At 43.3% G+C, this 27,976-nt stretch overlaps 1 protein-coding gene across 1 annotated transcript; it reads right to left on the bottom strand.

Moving 5' to 3' along the window:
• On the bottom strand, positions 1 to 25,528 carry LOC134439632 (glutamine--fructose-6-phosphate aminotransferase [isomerizing] 2-like). Its single transcript, XM_063189534.1, has 19 exons — positions 25,385 to 25,528; positions 24,094 to 24,201; positions 22,597 to 22,704; positions 21,044 to 21,169; positions 20,262 to 20,320; positions 19,154 to 19,288; positions 16,545 to 16,606; positions 15,068 to 15,144; positions 13,655 to 13,772; positions 12,570 to 12,733; positions 11,211 to 11,306; positions 10,109 to 10,206; positions 8,396 to 8,516; positions 7,620 to 7,777; positions 6,065 to 6,179; positions 4,156 to 4,283; positions 2,170 to 2,337; positions 823 to 984; positions 1 to 166 (listed from the first exon to the last, which is right to left on the bottom strand). The coding sequence occupies exons 1-19, from the start codon at positions 25,389 to 25,391 to the stop codon at positions 122 to 124; spliced, it is 2,055 nt and encodes a 684-aa protein (XP_063045604.1). The 5' UTR covers positions 25,392 to 25,528; the 3' UTR covers positions 1 to 121.
• Positions 25,529 to 27,976: the final 2,448 nt, after the last annotated feature.

The raw sequence follows: 27,976 nt of genomic DNA, 5'->3' as shown, positions 1-27,976 counted from the left end.
CACACACACACACACACACACATACCCTATGTATACAAACACCCACACACACTTGTTCAAACACACTTAATTGCACTATGTTGTGGAGTATGTTCTCATTGTCCTTTCCTCAGCTGTAGTTTTACTCCACAGTGACCGACTTGGCCAGATTTCTGGGACAGTCAACCTGAGAAGAAGAAAAACAACATTCACATTGTTAACAGCAACACGAACAAGAAACACACAGCAGTCTACTGCAAATGGTACTACAACTACTACGTCAATCTCTATATGTCAAAAAAACAAATTTACACACAATTTCCTGGAGGTTTACTGTGCAATGCAATGGATAGGGAAGTGTATAAAAGAAGCAAATAATGGAATACAGACCGGAAGACAGACATACAGACATACAGACATACAGACAGACAGACAGACAGACAGACAGACAAATGGACAAACAGATGGACAAAGGAACAGACAACACATTCCCTGCCTCCATCTAGAGAGGTGGAGTAAATACTTGGGGGTGCTGTGGTGGAGCGCACTAATCCACCTGTATCACATAGCCTACATACGGTATTGTAATGATTGCCCTTCTCTGGGTGCACCTTGTAGCCCCCCAACAATAGTTAACCCCTTCATGCCTCTGTTATAACCTTATAATCACAAACATGCAACGATCAAGTCTTTCTTTAGCCTTATTACGACTCTGTAATGTCATATCAATGGTGTTTTGATGTAGTTGAGGCTGTGTTTTTCGGAAAAGAGTGAACAGGCCTATTGACAGGGCCCGTCTGATGTGACATTCTACAAAAACAAGAGATGCTTTAGTGAACTCACGTCGAATCCGCGCAGCACTGCGAGGTGGAAGGACATGAGCTGTAGGGGGATGACGCTGAGGATGCCCTGCAGGCAGTCCACCGTGTGCGGCAGCTCGATCGTCGTGTACGCCGACTTGATGGTCTCCTGGTCGTCCTGGCTACAGATGATGATGGGCTTGCCCTGCAGGTGGGGTGGGGGTACACGGGAGAGGGCGGAGGACGGAGAAAGGAAAACGATTAGCCTTGCCGCACTAAGTCGTAGTAGCACCCGGATGTGCGTAATGATAGCCTAACCATAATAAGTTAGTGAAAAATACAAATCTGTGTAAAATGACACTGATAATAAAGTATTATTGTATGGTATCGTTGTTAAGTTCTTTTCCCACAAGCAGACTAGTGCTATTCAGGTATATCATCTGTCTTCCAATGGTAACGCTCTACCTGTGTGGAGAGCTTCAATTTCACTAGGTGTCAGATAATCTATTTGAATCTGTGAATCTGTTGTTGAGGAGGGTTTTGCCAAATACAGCAGGTGCAGTTGAGCAGTCTCAATGAGCCGGAATGCAAATCATTTGCTTACAGTCTGTCTTTCCAGGCTACTTTTCAGGTGTTTTCATAGGGGTTAGATGATTTAGTGGCATTTGGAAGCGGCATGCCAAAGGAAGGCTACGTATTAAGTTGGTGGACACACATTAATCACTAACAGCTTAAGGTTAGATATGGGTTAATAGGTTTGTAGACACACCTTGTTCACTGACAGGTTAGGATAGGAATGAGTTTTGGTATAGGTACAGCTTGACAAATGTACAAACATGGCCGTAGTAACCTACCATAACTAAGAATAGCGTAATGTGCTGCGGCCTAGTGGTTAAGGAGATGGACCAGAGGATGGATGGATCAGAGGGTTGTAGGTTCGAATCACTCCCTATCTCACTGACGTGCCTGGCTTTGAGCATGGCACGTAAGCTCACACTGCTTGGGGGACTGTAATCAATTCCCTGTACTTAAAAAGTAACTGTAAGTTGCTCTGGATACAAGCGTCAGCTAAATGTAATGTAATATAATGTAATGTAATGCAGTGGTTCTCAACCGTTTTTTGAACAAACGTCCCCTGGACCTCATCACAAGCCTGCCAATGCCCCCCTCATAAAAAAAACCCTAATGTCCCCACTGACAACTGAGCACCACCTCCTCTCAACTGTATCCTTCTCAATGCCCCCCCCCTAAAGCTCCCCAGCGCCCACTGGGGTGCTGTACCACAACCGTTGAGAAACAGTAATCTAATGTAATGTGACCACACTAAGAGTGGCCACGTGTCACATGCCACTAAATCATCTAAGCCCCGTCTCGGTGTATTGTAACTCACCTGTCTGGCCGTGACCTGCTGCAGAGCATTCTGGCATTTGGTGTAGCAGCCATCTCTCATGATGACCATGATGACGGGCATGTGCTTGTCGATCAGCGCCAGCGGCCCGTGCTTCAGCTCCCCCGCCAGGATGCCCTCCGAGTGCATGTAGGTGATCTCCTTGATTTTCTATAAACACAAGACGACACAGACACACAGGGCACATATGCAGTGAGCATCTGTTGCTTAGCCCTTGTGAACAAACAGTGCAACACAGCACGCATAGAGAAATGTTACCTCTGGATTTAACTCATTATATGTAGTACAGTATACACAGCCATGTAATGACACGGCATTTGTCAAGGAGCTCTGTGTGGGAACTGTGTATCAGTCACAGGGTGGAGGGCACCAGTCACTCAATTCCCCTGAACTACTCCCCATAATCGCTTATCTATGACACCCCCATGGATCATAAAGCCATGTCGAAACAAGTTCAAGAGTCTGATATTGGGTGGCGTGAAGCTAATTTAATCTCCACTGATTTGTCCTCCCATATTACTATCAGACTTTTGTCCCATTTATTATCTAAACAACTACCGTCCCAGGCATAAATGACTCGAAAACAGCTGAATGTATGCATGGCGGTTTTGTGGACGTGATCCGATGTGCCTTTTCACACTTTTGAAGTGTCGATTATTAGGGCTTATCTCATCTGCCCAGCTAATGGAATCCGGTAACAACGTAAACACCTTTCTCACCTCTACGTACAGACAGTTCACAGTTTTATGGTCAAATGCAGGATGATAAGCAAGTACTCTGACCGAGAGATATGATGCAATCACACTCACTGCAGGACATATGTACGTACGTACATGCAAAATTGATGTGGTACGCAAGGCAAGGCAAAGCAAGGCAAGGCCAAGAGAAGTTTGTTTGTGTAGTGCGTTCCATTCACAGAGGAAGTTCAATATGCTTCTTCACAAAAATAGAAGCATAAAATCACTGTTTATTTTGCAGAGTTGAGCTGCAGTGTTAATCTTTGCAACACTCACTTGAAATGTGAGTCAAATGTAACATGATTCATTCTAGTTGCTTCTACTCTAAGAGTTAAAGAGTTAAAACAACACTACTAAATGTGCTGTGCAGCAGATGAAATAAGAATCAAACAACACAAATCAAAACGCTCAAATTAGAATTAAGAGAGAAGCTATGCTATGCTCCTGATAAAACAAAGCTTGCTGCAGAACTTGAATGTCCCCTGAACCCTTTCAACCAGGACTTCAAGACTCTATGATCTTTGTTGTCACTGAATAATTGCCTGAACATTGAAGCGAAGACAGCAACAAAGACTTGTGGTTTAAATGCCAAAGTGTCAAGCAGGGAAGCGTCTCAGAAACAAAGCAGAGGAGGGAGTGGCAACATCCTTTGCAACGTGTCATGTATCTCCTGCTAAGGTGTTATAATGCCGCACTGACAGTACACTTATAATAGGCAGCACAGTACAGGGTGCCACATACTGTTAAAACCTGACCCATAGGAATACATGAACTCAAGAGAAACATATGATGTTACATTTTGGGAATTGTTGTGTATATTTATCGTTTACTATTCATTTCTATGGTTTCAGATTTTTCTAGTAGTACCTACCCTGTGCTGTGCTGTGCTGTGCTGTGCAGTGGCTCTCTCTCTCTGTGTGTGTGTGTGTGTGTGTGTGTGTGTGTGTGTGTGTGTGTGTGTGTGTGTGTGTGTGTGTGTGTGTGTGTGTGTGTGTGTGTGTGTGTGTGTGTGTACACCCATATGTCACTATGTGTCTGAGAATGTGAATACAAGTGCAGATCTAGGTGTGTGTGTGTATGTGTGTGTGTGTGTGTGTGTGTGTGTGTGTGTGTGTGTGTGTGTGTGTGTGTGTGTGTGTGTGTGTGTGTGTGTGTGTGTGTGTGTGTGTGTGTATGTGAGTGCTAGGTGGTTATAGTACAAGTGCAGATGTTTGGGGTCCCTTTGACTCACCAGTGCCCCCTCCAGGCAGGTGGCATAATTGAAGCCTCTGCCCATGACCAGTAGGGACTTCTGCTGGTACAGCTCCTCAGCACTGCACTTGATCTTGGGGTCCAGCTCCAGCACCTTCTTGATCATGTCTAAGTTCACAAACAACAAACATTTGTATTTTTAACCCATAATGCACATTCATGAGGTTTACCCTACAATAAGAATTGAACACCTAGATACATTATGAGAATTAAACGAGAAACTTCAAAGACAAATGTGTCAAAGTCATCAACGTAACTCATTGACCTATGTCTGGAGTCGGCACATCAGCATACAGTATATTGGAACAAAATATTACATATTAATCCTTCTCCTAAATCTGTCCATAAACGTTGCATCATTTGAACTTTCTCTTATCTCACAAAGAGGTCTATGAAGGCCCTGACTGAGAGGACTGTTAATCCACGTTTATTGCATCTGCATTGAACGATACAGTCCTGTTGGACGGCTGCCCACGTTGCCCTGTCACTAGCCTTCAGAAAAAACACTCAGTTGGGCATCTATACTCACAAAACAACTAAAAACAAAATTACTTAATTTACACTTACTTAATTAACAATGTAAAAAGCTATAAAAATTGAAGTAGACTATAGGAAATATAACATAAATGCAAAATAAGGAAAGGGATGGGGTGAGAAATTAGGGTGAGGTTCTATTGTTCTGTAGGTATAGCTTGATAAAGGTCTAGGAACTGATAGCGAAATGTATGGTGAGTGTGAATAAGAGTTTATTGTATCTTTTGAACTATAGACCTTTGTTAGCCTTAAAGCAATACTGTCCCATTTTGGGAAATAAGCTTATTTTACACCTCCCCTTGAGTGAAACTACAGGGTTTTATAGTTCTCCTGTACTTTGAACTGTTCTCTGGGTATGGCAGTGCAAATTTTACCTCCAAGCTAGCAGTTAACATTGAGTCCTATGAGACCAGCTCGCGGCTAACTGGTCTCATAGGACTCAATGTTAACTGCTAGCTTGGAGGTAAAATTTGCACTGCCATATCCAGAGAACGGTTGAAAGTATAGGAGAATGGTAAAACCCTATTATTTAACTCAAGGAGAGGTGTAAAATAAGCTTATTTCCAAAAATGGGACAGTATCACTTTAAGCACGGCTATCAATCACAAGGTGTGCAGAAATGCTATTATCTCTAGTATATTAGTAACTGCTGACTGTTAATATGATGAGTTCGTCCCAAAGCTTCACTGACTTTTGTGTTGAAAGCAAGGGTGTCACAAAGTAAAAAATGCCACAGATTTCGTCCAGGCAGCTTATCCTAATGATTTTAACTTCCAGACAAGATCTCTGACTTGAACAGAATAGAATAGAATAGAATAGAATAGAATAGAATAGAATAGAATAGAATAGAATAGAATAGAACATATAATAATAATAAACTAAGAAATAAGCATAATTGAACAAAAAATCTCATTGGGGCGCTGACTACGTCACTTGACATTTCTTACTTTTTTATTACCAAATAACATTCCATAACTGTTCTGGTAATAATTTTCCAACCTGCTGATGGTATGGACTACACATGCTTATTATATATAGTTTTTGTTTGCGGAATGGAGAAGAACAATAGAAGCAAGCAGATAGAATACAAAAGAAAACCAGCGAGGTCTCCCTCCTCGTCATTATTATTATCATTATTATTATTATTATTATTATTGTTGTTGTTGTTGTTGTTGTTGTTGTTGTAGTTGTTGTTGTTGTTGTTGTACTGTCACTATACTGAACGCACACTAGCTGGACTGTGTTCATCTGTGAAGGACTGTGTGCCTCGTAGGGAAGCTCAAATCTCATTATACTTTGTATAATGACAATCAAGGCTTTGTATTGTATTGTATTGTATTATTATTGTAACTAACCCGGGAGGTCTCTCAGGCCGGTGATGATCTCCTCCCTCCTCTTCTGCATGGAGATGCGGTCCTCACTCATCATCAGACCAAACATGATCAACGCCACAAACTGACTGGTGTACGCCTGGAAACACACACACACACACACACACACACACACACACACACACACACACACACACACACACACACACACACACACACACACACACACACACACACACACACACACACACACACACGAGAGCGAAAGAGAGAGAGAGAGCGAGCTATTGTTAGACAATAACTAAGCACTGAAATACTGCTACCATGACATCTACTGTAGAGATAAGAATGTTTACGTTGGATCATTTACTGGTGTTCCACCACCTCTCGACGGGACTCACTAGTTTCGCGCCCGATCGGCCCAGGGGTTGTACTTACGTCTTACGTCATTTGGTTTGAGCTGGAATAGTGTAGTCGGTTGGCTAGGCTACATGTTTTAGGGTTTAAGTGCAGCATGATTATAATATTAGTTGTGTAATCAAACATTTATAAAGCAGTATAAACTGGGCTAATGAAAGAGATTGTCATTGGTGACTGGACCGCATAAATCGCCCCCCACTCCCCCCCGCCATGCCCCCCTTCCATCCCCCTCCCATCCCTCCTTCAACAATCAGTAACAACTATTGCAATGAGAGACTTTTTTTTATATTTGAATGTTTAATGTGAAATAATCTTTTTTTTTAATTTGTATGTATGCTACTAGACACCTAAATTTCCTTCGGGATTAATACATGTTACTCTACTCAACTCTACTCTACATTTCAGACAAGCGATTTAGGGCTAGGGTCAAGGTTAGGGTTATGATTAAGGTTAAGGTTACGATGAGGGTCGGCTGCCATGACGACAAACCAAACGACGTACAGTACCGACGGGGCGTGAAACTAGTGAGTCCCACCTCTGGACTACATCAGGAAGGTGAAATCAGCTGCTCTACGTACGTGCTTTATGGTGGTCTTTCACAACATGTGCTCTTGTTCTGAGGCACAGTTCGTACGTGACCTTATGGTTCAGTAGCTGGAACTACTGTATCAAGATAAGATCACCTAACGCAGGGTCATTCTCTATGTCAGAAAAAAACAGCAGGGCCAATCCACTACATGCATAGGACCTCCATTCTCTTCTGTTGTGTTCTGTCCTACAGTATATTCCAGTCAATGTCAGACTAGTATCAAAAAGTCACAAGTACTAACTTTGTTGCAATTTCCATTTCCCTGCTACTTGCACCCCACATGTGGCAATCTGTTGTATGCATGTAACAAATGCATCACATTACAGGCACATCTCCAGGTTCTTACATGAGACATTTCCTGACTAAGAATTTATTTTTAATTGGTCTAATTGACCTCATTAAATTCCTTGTCACTGCTACTTGCGCCCTGCATGTGGTAATACATTATGCATATGATGTGTACAGTGTGTCTTATTACATCTTCTGGTTCTTAAATGATGGATTTGCTGATGATAAGTTGATTTTCAACTGGGTCTAATTGACATTACTCGATGAGGCTGTTGTCTTTACCTTGGTGCTGGCCACCCCAATCTCGGGCCCGGCGTTGATGTGGACGCCGCAGGTGGTCTCCCTGGAGATAGAGCTGCCCACAGTGTTGGTGATGCCCACAGTCAGAGCGCCCCGGTCCTTACAGTAGCGCAGCGCCATCAAGGTGTCCGCCGTCTCACCTGTGTGTATAATATAATACAATAACATCATATCACTATGTAGGTAATAAAATAAAAGCCCTCCAGCAGCATCAGGGTGTCGGCTGTCTCACCTGCACGGATAGCATAAAAGAGTCATATAATATAAACCCATAATAAAATAAAAGCCCTCCTTGCCCTTACAGTAGCACAGCGCCATTAAGATGTCTGCTGTCTCACCTGTACGGATAATACAATATAATATAATACAATAACAAAATATCATAATACAATAATTAGAGCCCCCCCCCCCCCTCTCCTTACGCAGTGCCAGCCCAGCAGGGTGTCTGCTATCTCACCTGCACATAAAACAATTCAATATGATGATGATAATATCTTTACATAATATACTATAATATAATAATTCGACCCCCGCCCTTCCTTAGTCATCAGGGTTCTCATGCAGACATGTAAAGAACACACCCAGGTGTTTGGTGTGCAAACAGAACTGGGTCTCTCTCCCCAAATACAAGATGAGCTCGCATGTGGCGCTGCACCTGTACACACAGACACAAACACACACACACACACACGCACACACACGACACGCACACGCACACGCACACACGCACACACACTTTATAATGACGCTGCCGTTACCTGATTGGCTGATGAAGAAGCAGACGTCGTCTCTGAAGACGGGCGTGTACCTGTCCAGGAAGTCACTGGCCAGCTCCACCATGACAGGAAGCTCCGTCAACTCCTCCAGGATCTGCCTGGTCTGGAGACGGAGAAGAGCAGATTTAGAATGAGAATGGTGTGTGTGTGTGTGTGTGTGAGTGAGTGAGTGAGTGAGTGAGTGAGTGAGTGAGTGAGTGAGTGAGTGAGTGAGTGAGTGAGAGAGAGAGAGAGAGAGAGAGTGAGTGAGAGAGTGAGAGAGAGAGAGAGAGAGAGAGAGAGAGAGAGAGAGAGAGAGAGAGAGAGAGGGAGGAAAAAGTGAATGATACAATTTCTGGCACCGTGTCTACTTAAGATCCATCCAGTTATGACACTAGCTATTATCCATGTCAAGTCCTTTACTCATGAACGGTGAACATGCAGTACTGTACGTACGATCAGGAGCCACACACAATGACCAACACAGGCATTCACTACACATCTACACCTGCGGACAAACTGGACCCGGGACAAACTCATGTGAAAGCCCCTCATCCCCCCCCCCCTATAATGTAATGAGACTCAGTTCTAGACTCTTGTCCGTGGGCCCTGGACAACTTGCCCATTTGTCCACCCTTGTTGGCTTCCCTGTATGTATACGTAAATGATGACGTTAAGGGCCAGGGAGAGTTAAGGTGCCGGTATGCTTGCTGCAAGATACGCGAGCGCGTGCACGATTCGTTCATGAACGCGTTAACATGCGTATTTAATGTCAATTTCGCGCGCGTTGGACACGGCAGCCAAATGCGTGCGTCAGGTGCAATAGGCTATCTTCAAACTCGCTGGGGGCGATCGTAAGATAGACTGCGCAGTTCCACGCGTGTGCTTGATATGAAAACGACAATGGCAGCAACTTTTAAGAGCGTCTCATTGAGTTTGTCCGCCAGTATTTTGCGTCTTGGTCAACTGCTTTTGAAGCAAGCATGTGATGCCGGTTGCTCGCGGTGACGCGCGTAATTTACAGCTCGCAGCAAGCATACCGGCACCTTTAAGGGTAGGGTTGTGTGCAGCAATTCGTAAGAGTCTCTTTGTTTAAATAGCTCAGGTTGAAAAGCCACCTTGAGGCTATTTATCATCATTGTCATTGTCATATATACAATGTAACAGGTTTTCCTCCATTTCTAGTGCTTTTACATTGAGTTTGGCTACATTTTCATTTTAGGAGTGCACAGATGCTATGATACTATGCACAGATACTATGAAAAGTGGAAAATTTACAGTAGATATTATGTAATGTAGTTACACAATCTGCATAGAAACTAACCATATTCTTGGGGCAACACCATAAGTCAGACTCGTGTTTGGTGACGTGTCAGCATTGCCTTTGACAACACCTCAAGGCAAGTATTTCTCTGTATCTTTTGTATTTTGAATGACCACTAATTATTGTGTGTATGTTCACGCTGTTCCTTGAAAGCATGCTATCACGTGTCATCGTGTAATTCTGTCAAGAGACAATTTTCATTTGGGAAATCCTACTGCCCAATCCTAATCGCGGTTGACTGCTCAAGTTTAAGAAGTAGAGAGTTTATATTCTACATTAAAGCTAACATACTGGTAAGTATTTCTCCATATTTCTTTCTTTTAAATGTTACATTTTCATATTTATACACAGTATTAGGGTAAACAATAATTTGTTGTAGAGATTGTTCTTACCGCCACAGCGGCGTGGAAGCTGGTGCCACAGCCAATCATGATGAGCCTCCTGCAGCGCTTGATCTCCTTCAGGTGGTCCTTCAACCCTCCAAGAATTACTAGAGAGAAGAGACATAGTTAAATATTACAATTATTTTTACACATTATTCATACATATTGATATACATTTTGATCTCTTTTAGATGGTCTTTCAAAATTCCCAGAATCACAACAGAAAATAATAGAAAGGATAATATACTTTACTATGAATATATAACCATAATTGTCTCCATATTTAAATTCATTATTTGTTTATTGAACAAATTAGTATACAGTAAAGATGACGATATATATGATCTAATGCCACGTATGCTGATAATTAACAGTGCGTATAATAAACATAGTGCAGGCATGTAAATGCATGTAGGTAGGAACCATGCACCAATTTCCCCCTGGCGAAGTGTATATGTATGTAGGTTTATATATGCTCAATGTCCATTTTTATAGTGTATCTTACAAAAAATACAACGGACTAGGCCTTTGACTAAGGCAGACCAAAATGTCATTATAACTGCACCACAACTCAGATAGGATATAGAAAAAATGCACAAGATGAAGCGGATGCAAGAGAGAAAGGCAGCATGTGTCAAGAGACTTTTTTTGGTCTCCCTCCCTTTGTACATATTTAACACTGTCTATAACTGTTAGCTGTGCCTTTGGAAAAAGCTATTGACTTAGTGTGGTCAGCAAATACTACACACGTCAGTCAAGTCAAGGCAAAGCCAAGTGAAGTGAACTTTTATTCACTTGTATTATCGTAATTATATTTTAAGTAGTTCTGGCAGACAGGCCTCAACAGTAGTTTTCAAAATTTTGAAGATACAACGAGTGCTCACAGGATGGGGAAATGATCACGGCTCTGTAAATCGTTTGATTTGCTCATGTGTTAGAGTGTGACCATTGGCACAAGTGGTGAAACACTATCCTAACATCCTGGTTCATTTCCAATACAGGATCTCCTGGCATACCAAACCAGGACAACGGAGCAGGATGCAAAACCATGTGAAATACAAAAGCCACGAAATGCAAAAGGCCGTAAACATTTATACGTGAATAAATGTACCTTTGCTGGCCTCGAAGCAGATCCGCCCTCTCATTGTGTTCACCACGGACTCTGGCTGCTCGAAGATCTCCTTCTGCATGAAGGCATCAAAGTTACCTGGAAAGGACCAATCATATGTGTAAGCACTTCCTGGTTACCTTGAGAAAAAGCCTATGGTAGAGACTACTATGAACTACTGGGGAAAGCCCCTTGGAAGCGGCTTACAAAGTTAAAGTTTCATTAAAGAATAAGGAAACAGAATACCGGTAAGTGTTTACTCAACCATATCTTAGTTAATGACCAGCTAAATTTAATAGGCCTACCTGCCATTCAGCCAAATCAAGATGTGATGTACAATACATGCCAAAAATATCTTAGGTGAACAAACCAACATTACTTTCACTTTGTAGATGATAATGATGATAATTATAATAATATTCATTGTCATTGTCGTACAACTACTACTAGAGATGTTGTTATTATTATCAACATGTTTTCCTGCAGAAGATTGAAACACTGCTTATTTAGACTTTAGACTTTCACCCGTTAAGACATGGTCCCTGTTATAAATTAGCTGTTACCAGAATGGCGATGACCTAATCGTAATGTATTACTAAAGACCATGGTGGTGTAGTACTATGGTAGTTAAGTTTTTATAGTGTCTATTTCAGCATTCCACTGGCAGATCAGCATGCGTTAAGGGGCTTTGACTTTACATTAGCTTTTAGACCTACTACATGTAGGTAAAACTACATTACAATTTCTTTTTTAGGGGTAGGCCTACTATGAACTTGCACTGTACATACGTCATGACCCTTACCCCAAACCTAACCCTGAGGTTCAGTGCAAATATGTATACATCATGTTACATGCAGGCAGCCTCTTACTGCAGATGGGCCTGTCAACCGGCCTTTTCACTCACCCCTCAACTACATCAAAACAACATTGCAATGACATTACCAAGAGACTTAAGAAACATATTAAGACTTGGTCATTACACCTTTGTTGACAATAAGGTTATAACAGATACTCTGCGGTAAGGGGTTACATACTTTGTTTAAATAAGTAATTTTTAAGTAAGTAATGGAAGCAGGAGGGATAAATACACCTGACTTATGGCTCATTCTTTTGAAACTCGGCTGTCGGTAGACTCGAGTTTGTTCTCCCAACAACCGTTGTAAATGCGTTCTATTGCAACAGTTGGGGACAATACACATGTCTGAACCGAGCTGCTCCAAGTTTGTGTTTTGGAACCCCGATTTGAGTACCCATTCTATTGCACTTTTCTGAGGTGGAAGCCGGAGTTTCCGACAAGAATGCAGCATTAATCCGTCCCATTCTGTGACCTTTGAACTTTCATGACCTTAGGTTGACCCTGACCTTTCATGATCTGCTGCAGCTCCATCTGCAAGGTCTGGATGGCCCTGACGGACTCCTCGCCGGTCTTCCTGTTGACGCGGTGCAGGGACAGCTTACCGTTGATCACCGCGGCGATGTCGTCGTCCTCCAGGTAGATGACTTTGTTGGTGTGCTCGATGATGGCACTGTATAGGGGAAGGAGACATTACAGCAGGTACCTATGAGTGTCAGTGACATAACCACCGACCTAAATCTATTTTGTACCCCTCAATGGATATGAAAGCATTTATGATGACACTGTATAGGGGGCTGGGATATTAGCAACATGTGAGTGTCAGTCACTTAGCCACCTACCTTCCATTAATTACCCCACAATGGAAATTAAAGCGTTCCAACAACATAGTAACATTGATATTTCCCATAATTCCCAGAGCATAGGAATGCAACATAATACAACACACTTCAGGTTGGATAGTAAATCATATTTGGAAGCATGGGTGTCTTTTTAGGTGTCGATGGTGGGGACATCTCCATTACCACTTTTGAGATTACACTAGTTTGTCCCCACCACTTTTTCACAAATATAATGCAACAACAGCAAACCCGGACAATTTGCCATCACTATGTCACCACCACTTTCCAAGCCAAACCTATACTTTTATGGCCTTCAAAAGAATTTGCTACACACAATATGTGGTAGTTAACATGGGATCAGTAGCCTCTGGCTAGTTTGAGAAACCCTCCCCAAACTAACCTTGCCTGTTCTACAGGTGACTGGAATGTTTTTGATGCACACAGAATGTACATGTTTGCTTCTGGAGCAAATTGATGTAAACTCATAGAATCTCGTCTGACCAATCTTACATCTTAGCCGGCTTCTAATTTGTAGCTCCAAAATGCAGGTTGTTCCACCAGTGGAACGCTGTAACGGTGGTTACGCTACGCTACGACGACACTACAATACATAGTGCCTTCAGTAGTACATTGGGACTTGGCAATTGCGAGTCTGGTAATAGCCAATGTATAAAAGGAGCCATACCTAAACAGATGACATGTGTTTAAATGTCTGAAATGAATGTCCAAAAGACTGGAGTGATCTGTCTGACCTGGCGTCTGAGGCGAAGTAGTACTCCACGGCCTTCATGTCCATCAGGTCCTGCTGCTCGCCCACAGACTCGGCCCTGTTGCGACTGTTCTTCTCCTGGACTCCGTCCGACTTATTCCCTATAAGACACAATGTGATGAGGTTACATTTACAGTATGTGTGGTAGTGAGCACGATGGCTCAGTGGACTAAGGTGCTGTACTATTACACCATTGGACCCGGGTTGGATTCTGACCCGAAGTCCTTTCCCGATCCTTCCCCATCTCTCCCTCTTCAATAGGCTACATTTCCTGTCACACTCTCTCACTGCCCTGTCCAAATAAAGGCATAAAAAACCTAGAAATATCTAACAAAAAGGTAAGGAAAAACGGGAAATTATGTGGTACAATAAGACACCTGTACCATATACAGGATATAGGCCTACTATGCCCATGGGAACCAGGTTCGAATCCCCCTCTGGGTCATATCCCCACCCTGTCCCATCTCTCTTTCTGTAAATCCCTGTCTGTTCTACGCCTTCCTGTCAAATAAAGGCACAAAGCACAAAGCCCTAAAATATCCTTTAAAATGTGTGACAAAAATGCAGGTGGAATGTAATTGAGGAGAATTTTCAAAATCTAAACATTTGTAAATATTTCAGATCAAGAAGTTAGCAGATCAGTCGAACACAGCGAACTGTGCGGTGATAATTCAACATATTCATGTAGAGAGTAGGACCAATTTAAAGAAATTAACTGTGCATACATGAATCGATAAACGTGCCTTGCCACTAAAATAAAAACCGTGCCTATCTGCACATGACCTACATTGCCAATCTAGGCCCACATACTTTTATTACCAAACTGAGCTGATCTATTTTCAGTTTTAATAGAAGTCTACTTCCTCCAGATCGACTCCCCTCGTTCTCTCTATAAAGTCGTCGTCCTAGTTCATAGCCTTGGACTTTCTACCCTCTCAACACCTGACAGCCAAGAGCCATGGCAGTCTTGGGTAAACAGACATAACCATTAAGTCTTACAACTGTGTACGCACGCGCGGACACACTGACGCACCCACATGCATTGACGCACACATACACACACAGTGCCACGTATACACACACACACACACACACACACACACACACACACACACACACACACACACACACACACACACACACACCACACACACACACACACACACACACACACACACACACACACACACACACACATACACACACACACACACACACACACACACACACACACACACACACACACACACACACACACACACACACACACACACACACACACACACACACACACACACACACACACACACATTACATAACAAATAAAAGTAATAATAATCAATAAAGTACTGTAAATATTGTAAATATATATATACAGTATGCCTGTATAACTCACCACTGTACTTGATGGGAATGTGTTGGCTTGTCAGCTCAAATTGGCTTCGAACACCAATCAACAGTGGGCTCCCCCTCCTAGAACAGATTAGAGAAAAGGAACAACACTGACTACGGTACATTGACTGAAAAGTGTAGCTTAGTCACACTTGCCCCACATGAACATGGTAGGGTCAGTCAACAAGATAGGGTCAGCCAGCCCTTGGACACAATACCTCTAGGCTTTGACAAGTGACATGTGTAAATGGCCATTGTTTTCGCTAATGTATAGCATTTCTGGCAGATCTGGGGTGGGTGATTGGATTTATGTGTTTTTATGTTGATTTTCCTTTATCTGAGCTGTTGAAGCGCAAGGCATACCAAACGATAAAGCCAAAGAAAATTGAAGAGACTGAGCATTTGATCTCATATATTTGATAGAACACTTAGTGGACAACATGCTCCTCCTGCACATTCTAATGTAACTAAAGGCAACAATGAAACACCATATTTTTGTCATTGACTGCCAATCCCATCTACAAAAAAACAAACCACCCAATAGTCCCATTTCTGCCCCCCAGTACTTGTGAGCACTGTAAGGGGAAACCAAGACCTCTCTCCCTGGGAATGAGTCAGAGTTACAGGCTGTAGTCCAGCTGATGTCAGCTACTAGAGCATGGGGCTCTGGCAGGGCAGGGCAGGGCAGCCCCGTCTCACACTAGGAAAACATGTACAGGGGTCCCTTTCTCGAAACCATAGTTACTAACTATGTTAGCTTCTTTGTTGTTTGCAATGCAATTCCCCATTGACAACTACCGAAGTTGCTAACTGGCTAACAACTACGTTTTCAGAGAAATGCACCCCAGTACTGTAAGACCCGCACAGCAAATTCTGTCGTTAAAAAAAATCAACACTTAGAGAGTTGGATCACGTAGAAAAGTGTTACATTTAACTCAAAGTGTGTGAGCTGCTACAGCATGGTTTTGGCAGGGCAGGGTGACCCTGGTCCTGTCTCACACTAGGAAAACCTGCACTGTAAGACCCACACAGTTAATTCTGCAGTGATATTTCAGCACAGAGTGCTGAAATGAGCACCAACCAGCTGAGTGTTACATTTGAGTCTGCTATCTCGGAATTAACACTGCACAACTGGGTGAGTGCTCCACATTTCAGGAGGAAGAGAATGAGAAGGCAAATGGAATCAAGCCATTGGAGTGTGTGTGTGTGTGTGTGTGTGTGTGTGTGTGTGTGTGTGTGTGTGTGTGTGTGTGTGTGTGTGTGTGTGTGTGTGTGTGTGTGTGTGTGTGTGTGTGTGTGTGTGTGTGTGTGTTTGTGTGTGTGCGCATGTGGGTGTGTGTGTTCGCATGCGAGCTTGTGCTTGTGTGTGTCCGTGTGTGTGTGCATGTGTGCGTGCGTGCGTGCGTGCATGCGTGTGTGGTGTGTGTGTGCCTGTGTGCGTATGTGTGTGTGTGTGTGTTAATCCAGGAACTAGTACTGACCTGGTGGCCACAGCCTCTCCTGGGAAGTGGATACTTTTGAAAACCAGAGCAAAAGCACCTTCCTGAAACCACAGTTACGGCCAGACAGAGTTAACGTCAAATATAACACATTTGAACATTAAACATCCACAAAGTCATTAGCAAGAGACACAGAAACCCAAAAAAAGACACAGTAACACAAACTAACTATCAGTAGGGTAGGCCTATATTTGAGTCAGGGAGTGAGCAAAACCTAAAAAAAATGTTGACTGAAGTTTCACTGATGGGTACTTTTCTGACACAGGGACACCAATCTCCCTTTACGCCTCGGTAAACACACACACACACACACACACGCACGCACGCACGCACGCACACACACACACACACACACACACACACACACACACACACACACACACACACACACACACACACACACACACAGGCCTGTACTGTGTGGTGAGAGGGAGCAGGGAGTAGGGAAGAAGAAGGAGGGAGAGGGAGCGGGCGGAGAGAGAGAGAGAGAGAGAGGGGAATAAGACGGCCATTGTACACGACTCTCTCACTGCTTGCTGCACCCGGACAGCAGACTCTCTGAAGGGAAACATTGAGGGAAACAGAGATTCAGGTGAAACGCAGGGAAGAGGAGATGCAGGGGGGAAAGCAGAGAAGGAGAGATGCAGGGGGAAAGCAGAGAAGGAGAGATGCAGGGGGGAAGCAGAGAAGGAGAGAAGAAGGGGAAAGCTTTGGAGGGACAACTTTAGGGGATTAAAGAAGGAGAGAATGGGAAGGAAATAGGCAAGGAAAGAACAGGAGAGCAGAGAAGAGGGAAGGAGGTGAGGAGGAGAGGAGGAGGTGAGGAGGGGATGACCAAAAACACATCATGCGCTCTCAGGTAGGGAACCAAGGAGAGGAGAAGAGATGGAAAGAGAGATGGAGGGAAAGAGTGAAGGAGGGGAGGAGGTGAGGAGGGGAGGAGGGGAGGAGGTGAGGAGGGGAGGAGTGGATGGCCAAACATGGGTCTTTGGAGCTGAGCCCGTTCGTGGTGAACTCAGGTGTGCAAAGCAGCTCTGGCTCTGGACTGCTTGCTTTTGCTTCTTCACTGACTCTCATTCATGAACCTACAGTACATCACGATTACCCTTGTTGACCCAGAGACAACATAATGACTGGCATCTCTGTGCAGATTCAAATACAGATCAAAATGGAAGAAATGCGGTTGTCGGCGAGAGGGACAACTTTTTCAGAATGTCTTTCAAGCACCGAAAAGTAGTACAGCTGTTCACAGCTGACCTCGTTTGAACATCTCGACTAGATTCATACTGTAGGTCTTGAGAAGACCACATCATCATGCTCTGTGTACTGTGCCATCAACTATCTCTACATACCATTGTGCCTTCATATCCCATTTTAAGGCGGTTAAACTTCTCCTGACCATCAGAATAGTAATTTCAGTCCCTGGAAACATGACATCACCACTACCCTCACACCTTGACCTTTGACCCTTTCCTCATGTGAAGCTGGGTGTGGTCTACACTGCACATGCACCTCCAGTGTCCTCCAGAGATTCACTGGTTTCCATAACACTTAGAAATGAAGACACGGAAGACATGACATGTCTCGCCAGCTCTAAAAAAAGTCTAGCTTAATACTTAATTTCTCTGAGAACTATGGCCGACTTCATAAATCTATAACACATCAGGACTATCCTCAGGAAGAGAGACAGACATACAGTATAGACATAGACAGGCAGGCAGGGAGAGAGGGAGACAGACAGACAGACAGACAGACAGTCAGACAGACAGACAGGCAGGCAGGCAGACAGACAGACACAATAGACAATGGCAGGTAGACAGACAGACAGACAGAGATAGAGACAGATGCCAACAGACAGACAGACAGACAGAGGCACAGAGGCAGAGTGAGAGAAAGTGAGAGATTTTGCTGTTCTCTTCACACATGGAAAACTGATGTCATGATGGGCTGAGGCCACAGCTGAGTTTCAAACATATGATGTCATAGAATCCAAGGGTGCAAACACCAGTCACTAAGTCCAGTTAGCAAGAGTCATTCACTTTAGCAATGGTACAGTACGCTTCTTCCACACTTGTTTCATACTTAAACTTCTGTCGTTTATTCTATCGCTCATCCTTTTGCTTTATTGTTTAGTTTTCAAATCTATTTTTGTTGTTTCATATTCATATTCATCTGTTTGTGGTTTTATTTTTGTGAAGCACATTAAATTCTCTATGTGAATGAAATGGGCTCTCCCAATGAACTTGCCTTGCCTTGCCTTGCCTTACTTTGTGTCACATTGAAGTAATGACACACAGTAAAACTCAGCATCTGATTATGCTCAAGCGCTCAAAGAAAATATAGTATACTAAAGGATTGAATTATAGTGTGCAAAGATAAACCTGTCAATCCACTTTATAAAAGACAAAACACACGCACACGCACACGCACACACACACACACACACACACACACACACACACACACACACACACACACACACACACACACACACACACAAACACACACACACACACACACACACACACACACACACACACACACACACACACACACACACACACACACACACACACACTGCACATACTCACCAGCTGCTGGATGACGCGCTCCACGAGTGTTGAGAATGAGACGTGCTCCTTCTCGCGGTTATCGTACACATACTTGATCAGCTTGGGGATGACCTCCGTGTCCGTCTCAGACTCAAACTCGTAGCCCTTGGAGTTCTGCACCAGAAGGGAAGAGCAGACGTTAGTTGCATAATAGGAGAGACTATTGTGACTTTTTTTTCTTTCATCTCCTTTTATCTTGCCTTTTTATTGCACTTGGTGTACACTTCTGTTGTGCCATGTCGTCATATTGCACTATGTCCTGAACCTAAGCTAGGTACTCCACCAGAGGAATAGGCCTGAAACCCCCCAAATCTTGAACCAATAGTTGAAGCGCTATGACTAATAGTCAGCCATAGGGAAGCCATGGCCTAATGGTTATGGAGTGACTCTTTGGATCAGGCAGTTGTGAGTTCAAATCCTACTCTCACCTCTACTACCTACACCTAACATCCACAGTTGATGTGCACCTTGAGCTAAGCAACTAACACATGCTCAAGGGACTGTAGCCAATCCCCCGTAAGTTTGCTTTGGATGAAAATGTCAAATAAGAGTCCTACTATCGGACCTGAAGATTTGGAATTTGGACTCTGAAATGTCCAAGTTTAGCTGCTTCAGCCTAATTTGAGCAGTAATGTAGTTGGAACACTTAACTAATGGGGTTGGAACACTATTTCTTAACAAACAAGCTGGAGTGTTCCTTTAGCACCACCCAAAGTACACGCGCAGCTCACACTATATGAGGCGCTTTATGTCCACTGTAATGGTTTAGTTAATATTTACCCTGCAAGTGAGGCTGGTCTTCAATGCACATTTACTTACATGCTTTCTAACTTCATACATGACATTTAGAATGATATTTTTCAATCCAAAGACAAATGTACACTTGCTAATTGTACGGTACCAGTTAATTGTAAACCGTTTCTATGTACTTTCAGTTTTTTAACCATATCTGTTGACGTGTGGCAGTAAAACATAGACACAGACAAACATATCTCATGGGTGGGGATGTCGTATCACCCCAAGGCCACATGTGTTTAGGACTGTTTAATAACAAAGTGAGCTATTTCCTTTTTTTGTAGCTCCTTACCAGGTACTTCTTCAGCTCCTTGTAGTTTGTGATGATTCCATTGTGGATCACAACAAATTCTAGAGAGAGAAACACTGGTATTACTGGTATGACCTTTTACAATTACTGACCTTTGACATTATATAACTGGTTCAAAGCTGTAAGACATAATAATAGCACTTATTTTGACAGCATATAGCCACAGGCAACGTTCTGAAATACTTCCCGTAAACTCATCTGGCCAACATTCTAACCATACTCAAAGCCAAGCAAAACTCACTTTACAGGCTAAGATGCACAGCAACACATAACATGACATTGTGTATTCAATACTGCTGTTTTACATTGCTTTAATACAGTAATGGAAGAGCTAAGTTTTAAGTGACATGATGCACTAATGCACTAATGCACTAATGTCGTATCATGAATGGGAATAGTGCTCATGAGAAGGTTGTGAGACGCCAGGTTCAAATTTGGCTTGGGTCCTTTCCCAACCCTAAACTTTCTCTCTCACACTCATTTCCTGTGGTCTCTCATACATACATATGGGTGAATTCAGTTAAATTGGGCCACTTTGGGCCATTCACTTATATGCAACAAAAAAAGTGGCCCAATTTACCTGAATTTACCATATATACATCTAAAAATGTGGCCTCATAATGCCCACTTTTCCACCAGTGGAACTACTACAGCATTACACAGTGTCAACATACTATTACACCTTGGTCATTGCCATTCAAGCAACAGCTAATTTATTACAGGGGCCTTGTCTTTAGTTCAAAAGCTGAACATGTGATTTTTACCGTTGTTTTTGTCGGAGCGGTGAGGGTGGCTGTTGACGGGGCTGGGCTCTCCGTGTGTGGCCCAGCGGGTGTGAGCGATGCCAGAGTGGGTCTGCAGCTCCTCATCGAGGTCCAGGGTGCCCTTCTCTGGATAAATAATGATAATCACAACGACACAACACAATACATTAGATGAGGAGAAGGATGGAGAACATTGGAGCTTAAACTTTCAACAATTACTACACAGTAAAAATTCAGGGTTGATTTAACACTTAGAAAGTACTCTGGGACCAAATGTACTCTAGAAAGTGTTAAATTGACTCTGTGAGTGTGGAATTAACACTGCAAAAAGTACTGTGCAGGTGCAAACGCAGGATTGATGTTTGATGTTCACAACATGTTTGTATGTGTAGGCTATTGGCTGCAATGCCTGGAGTGCCTAATGTGAGTTTGTCAGTTGAGGTGCCTTGCTCAAGTGCTGAATGAACACTGAAAAGCCATAATGTATATAAAACATGGAATATATAAGCCATTTATTGAATTAACACTGCCTTTTCACTGTGCACCATTCTCTGGATGATAATACTGATTACACATATGCAATCACTGTGCAATGCCAGCTTCACATTACAAACAGAAATACGGTCGAAATACAAACGAGAACCATCCATTGCCTATGGAGATCCTCATTCCTCAGCATGTAATTTAATCCAATCAAGAATGAACACATAAATTACAGCGATGCTATGAAGGTTTTGATTGGTTTGTTCAGGATGACCAAGGCATCTCAGATGAATATGTATTCGTTATAATACAGTTTTTTTCTTTCACTAAATCAAACTAAGCAAGTTGTTGAATGGTTTTCTCACAAGTCTCATCATGCAGACTAGGATTTGAGTTTCATTGCCAAATGTCCACTGGCCAAGACATATCCAACATACTGCCAAGCAATAAAGTGTGTGTTTTTCTTCCTGTAGCCACCAGTGCGGAATATGGAGTAGGCCTACTGTATAATTAAGAGTGATACTGTACATCATTTGAATGTTTTTTTACAGTCTGTCACTTGTTAGACCATCTGTGCCAACTTTGCACAAGACAACCTACACTCAATCAGCTTATGCTTGTCTGACTTGAAAAGCTGCACCCAACCAAGCTATATGTTTGTAGGCTTGCAATAAAAAAACAACATCCAAGCTATACTTTTGCATTATGATAAAACGATATGTATGTGGCTTTACGACAAAGAACTTCATCCAGGCAATATGTACAGTATGTGGCCTTTCTATAAAACACTTCATATATCAGTAATATAAGTACAGCATATGGCCTTACTATAACACACCTCTGCCAGGTTATAGGCGTGTATGTGGCTTTGTGATAAAAAAAAAAAACTTCTTTCTGGCTACATGTGTCCTAACTAATACAGCACTTCATCCAGGCTACATGAATGTGTCCTAACTAATACAGCACTTCATCCAGGCTACATGAATGTGTCCTAACTAATACAGCACTTCATCCAGGCTACATGAATGTGTCCTAAGCTCTTCATCCAGGCTACATGTGTGTGTCCTTACTGTAAAGCTCCTCATCCAGGTTCTTGACTTTCCCCTTCTGCTTAATCAGACAGATGTTGTTGTTTGCATCTTTCTCGTTGTTCTTGGCTGATCCGTCCACTGCAACACCTAAGACACAAGCACAGATGCACTTGTGAAATGCACACAAAGGAATACCAATGGTGAGATATACTCACACACACACACACACACACACACACACACACACACACACACACACACACACACACACACACACACACACACACACACACACACACACACATACAGCCACGCATGCACGCACACACGCGCCCACACACACACGCACACAAGCACACACGCACGCACACACGCGCCCACACACACACGGTAGGTAAGGCAGGCTGACAGACAGACAGACAGGAAGGCAGACAGACAACACAGTCAGACAGTCAAACAGACAGATGGACAGACTGCTGATCTGACACAAGGAAAAAAAGATATGAAAGACATATAGCATTTCTTCTATGACCAGAGTAGGTGTTGTACACAACAGGAATGTTTGATGAGCAGTCATACGGTAAGTACTAATGAATGCATAGTTTGGTATGCATTCTGATGCTGATATGTAGACATGAAACTACCTGACAAGGAAGAAGTCTTAAGTGCAGCCTTGGGAAATGTGCTTGCATGTGGGAGCGTATGGTAATTTATGGAGATATGTCTTACATGCCAAAGACCAAGTTAAATTCCCCACATTGTTCAATTGCAGGATAAGACTTTCCAGCATACAGTGGCAAACACATTTGCATTTCAAGGTGAGTCATGATCAAGTGTTGTATGTTTCTATTTGAATGGTTACATAATTGTGACTTTAACTTCGAGAATTTTGCCTAAATATTCCTTGAATGTCCCTTTCAAGCAGAATGGCCGCATCGGACCTCTCACAAACCTGCTTTGACTTTGGCTTAACATGGTTAATGACAACCATGGCATCTTTATGACCACTATGACATCTAGAGTTGACTAATATGGGACAGCAGACAAATGCCTGCTAGTGCACACCATTCCTCCACTGAAACGCTTTTCCAATTGCTGAAAAACCTTTACTACCACAGTATTAGACTATTACGACAATAAAAAGAGTCTAGTAATACATTATGTCTTTGTCATTGCCATTCTGGTAACAAAAGGGTTATACGAGGGGCCATGTCGTCACACATATACAGCTGTAATTTGATTTGCTAGCAAGAAGTAGTGGCATAGTTCATCCCTTGAAATAAAAGTTATGTATTAGATTTTCATAAAATCAAAAGGTGACTAGGCCTACTCCACAATTATTCCTATACTGAGCAGCAAATATCACTCTCTCCACTTATTCTGTCTGTATATCTCTGTGTGTGTGTGTGTGTGTGTGTGTGTGTGTGTGTGTATGCGTGTGCGTGTGTGTGTGTGTGTGTGTGTGTGTGTGTGTGTGTGTGTGTGTGTGTGTGTGTGTGTGTGTGTGTGTGTGTGTGTGTGTGTGAACTCTCTTACCGGCTGAATCATATCCTCTGTACTCCAGCCTCTGCAGTCCTTTCACCAGCGTCTCAAAGATCTCTTTCCTTGTGCGGGGCACTTGATAGTTCAGGTAAGCAAATATCCCTAAGGGAGATGTGTAGGAATGCTGAGTTAGTTTCTCTCCCTCCACCTTGCATGCATACGCACCACCAATTGCCCATTACCAGGGGTGCCGACAGTTAACCCGGGCCCATAGAGGGGGCCCAAAATTGGGTCCTCATTACTTTGAATGAATTGGGCTGCTGAGGAGCCCTTTCAGATGACTTTGTCATGCACCCGGCCAAAGCTGTCACCCTGCCCATTACAGCCTTGTGATGATCAGTCATAGTTTTACCATCTAATCAGGATACGTCATTAAGACGCAAGGACAGTGTAATATCATACAATAAAAGATACAGTATCATTTTTGTACCAGTCCAAGAACGCATAGTGGATGAATCTGTGCGATTTCTCAATATTGCCCATGTCGTAGGCTACTTGACTTGCCATGCATCAACAGGGAAAGATTGTGTTGTTGTATTACATTACAGTGCGGAGATGTGCACGAGTTTCGGCTGGACTTTGGGGAGGTATATTGAGAAGCTACCGCAAACCAAACAAATGCTGAAAACCTTGCGCGCGCGCAGAGAGGAAGAGAGAGAGAGAGAGAGAGAGAGAGAGAGAGAGAGAGAGAGAGAGAGAGAGAGAGAGAGAGAGAGAGAGAGAGAGAGAGAGAGAGAGAGAGAGAGATGCACAGATCTGTGACGTGTAATGAGACACTGACAGGGACCATTTCTACTTTCTGTCTTAAATACCCAAACAAGTTGGTGCATTCGGTTGTACGGCAACATCACTCCATTTGCGTGTCATTTCCGTTGACAGGACTTTAAGACCTTTTTACTTTCATGGTAAGAAGTTGTATAGGCCTATATACGACTACTGATAGGCTACTTGTCTATGTAGATGTTGACTTTATAGACGTAGCGCACACAGGCAACCAGAGCGGCTGCACACCTGAGATGATGGAGGAGAAGAGTGACACGTAGCGCTCAATGACAATGTAGTCCGCGTAGTAGGGCACTCTCCACTCTCCACTAGGATTGCAAGTAGGCAAGGCAGCTGAAAAGTCTATGCTATAGGAGTTTTACTACACTGACACGCAAAAAGATCACTGGCAAAACATAATTTCGCCGTAAAGCATGACTTCCGAGGTCATTACAGATAAACATGTCAATTTGTGACAGACTTTGGTGATAGTAAATAACCAAGATGAAGCAAATTGTCTTACCGCACATCCTGCCGTAGACTATCCGTGAACTTTATCGTGAAGTTTTCTTGACTTGTGTTAAGCACTTGTGCGCACTCTTGAAACTTCAGTTGCGCTGTCTTTAATCAGTGCGTTCACAGTCTGAAATCCTGGTTCGCTCCGAGACAGTATTTGAGCCAAACGGATCTCTTTACGCACCGGCTCCTCCCCCTTTAACATGCACAATTGAACCGCACCTTCCGAGAATGGTGATCTGACTACCTACCTACCTGTTTCTTTCTCTCCCCCTCTTCGCCCTACATTGTATTCTGCATACCTGTATGTAGTGTGTTGGACTAGGCTGGGCCAATCTGTTCAGAAATCTCAACAGGTCTAGCAGGTGTGTAGGAAAGTCTGAATTATGGATTTTTGAAGAATGATGAGAGGTTTAAAGGGCTATTTTTGCATAATGTATGCATGGCATGGACTGAAAGTTCTCTTGAAGTTAGGGAAGCCAATGGAAATATCAGGTGTGGACTTTTCAGTAGAAAATGCCTTCCTATTAATCTGGTTTCCTCAAAGATTATTTATGCAATGGCAAGGAAAAAAAGAAGAAGCTGATTTGAATATCCATGGGTAGTGATTAGTCTTGGCTGGGGAATCATTATTACTTTATATTATAAATATATATTTTTAGGTCTTTTTTGCCTTTATTTTTGACAGGATATGAGTGGGGGGAGAGAGACAGGGAAGGATGGGCAAATGACCTGGGCCAGAATCGAACCTGGGTCACTAGTGTAGTAACCCAGTGCCCTATCGTTGGCACCATGGCAGAGGAATTTTAATTAACATTGATAAAGATATTGACGCGTTACATTAAACATAGGCCTACTTTTGGTTATTATGGTGTCAATATTTTGATGCGGAGTGAGACGTATTTTCTCATTTCCCCCCTCATTAGACATGTCTGAATCATGAGTGCAGAGAGCGTCTTTCAGGCCATAGGCCTACAATGCCAACATGGATGGACTGGGGGACCAATAGGGCCCAATGCCAGTGTAATGCAAGGCAAGCGATTGCTACTCTGGTAACAACATGGTTATAAGAGGCGCCGTGTCATCACGCATATACAGCTAACAGTAATTTGATTTGCTAACAAGAAGTGGTGGCATAGTTCATCCCTTGATTTGAAAGTTATGGATTAGATTCTCATAAAATCAAAAGGTAACTTTTTATTCCACAATTATTCCTATACTGAGCAGCAACTCTCTCCACTTTTACTATCGTTATGTCTGTTTAACTCTGTGTGTGGTTGTGTGTGTGTGTGTGTGTGTGTGTGTGTGTGTGTGTGTGTGTGTGTGTGTGTGTGTGTGTGTGTGTGTGTGTGTGTGCGTGTGTGCGCGCGCGCGCGCGTGTGTGTGTGTGTGTGTGTGTGTGTGTGTGTGTGTGTGTGCGCGCGCGCGCGCGCGTGTGTGTGTGTGTGTGTGTGTGTGTGTGTGTGTGTGTGTGTGTGTGTAGACAAGGCAAGGCAAGGCAACGCGAGGCCCAAAACCATGGAGGAAGGATGGGGTAGGGTAGACCCAGAATGGTGAGACACCTCCTTTGACCCAACCCATGCACCAGCAGTCCACCAATAAGCCACTTGTCAAATTGATGCACATGTAACTGTGCACCCTCTTTCGAGAGTATGTACTAGACNAATGCTTGAGCTGGCCTTGGCCCAGGGCAGACTCTTGACATGATGTTTAGTTTAGTTTAGTTTGTGTGTGTGTGTTTGTGTACTCGTTATTTACTCTTTATAAAAAAAATAAAATAATAATAAACTAACCCCTCTTTGCAACTGCACTTGTTGTTCTGTATATCTCCTGTGCACTTTGTATTTGCTTGTGATGTTGGCTTGATGATGTCCTCTTTTGAAAGTCGCTTTGGTTATAAAGCGTCTGCCAAATGCAATGTAATGTAATGTAATGTTTTCCCGCGCAGTCCGCCCCTCGGGTTTCGAACCCTGCCACCTCCTAGTCAACGCATCCAGGGGCATCAGCTGACCTAATGCTAGTACGGCACTGAGAGATAATGCGAGCACACGTAGGACCAGTCCCAATAGCTCAGCGCTACCGATACTGTATGAGGCTTCGGGAGGGAGGTTTATTAACGCTCCATGCCACACTCTGCTAGTTGGCCTCCGTTACCCTCACCCCCCTAAACCTCACTCCCATCCGGGTCACCAGTGTAACTGAGGTGTTCCCGTGCAGTCCAACACACATGGCTCGCACCTGTAGCAGAGGACCACAGACAGTGTCGCTAACAGCTTTGGCTGGGCCAGGGACAAAGTGATCTGACAGCCCCCTCCCCCCACAATACATACTATGTAATGAGGGCCCAGTTAAAAAAATATTTTTTTGGGGGTCTTTTTGGCTTTATATATGACAGGACAGTGAAGGTAGTGACAGGAAGCGAGTGGGGAGAGAGGGAGATGGGGAAGGGCCAGCAAAGGACCCGGGCCGGGAATGGAACCCGGGTCAGCCGCCTGGTAGACGAGTGCCCTACTGTTTGGCCACGGCATGGCCAATGAGGTCCCGGTTTTACCTGGGACATCTGACCCCTTTGATGCTCGTCCCTGTCAGTTTCCCTGAC

The sequence above is a fragment of the Engraulis encrasicolus genome, chromosome 23, assembly GCF_034702125.1.
Source record: "Engraulis encrasicolus isolate BLACKSEA-1 chromosome 23, IST_EnEncr_1.0, whole genome shotgun sequence".
Lineage (NCBI taxonomy): Eukaryota > Metazoa > Chordata > Actinopteri > Clupeiformes > Engraulidae > Engraulis > Engraulis encrasicolus.
The sequence above is the reverse complement of the archived record's forward strand: the minus strand, read 5'-3'. Positions and strand labels throughout refer to the sequence as shown.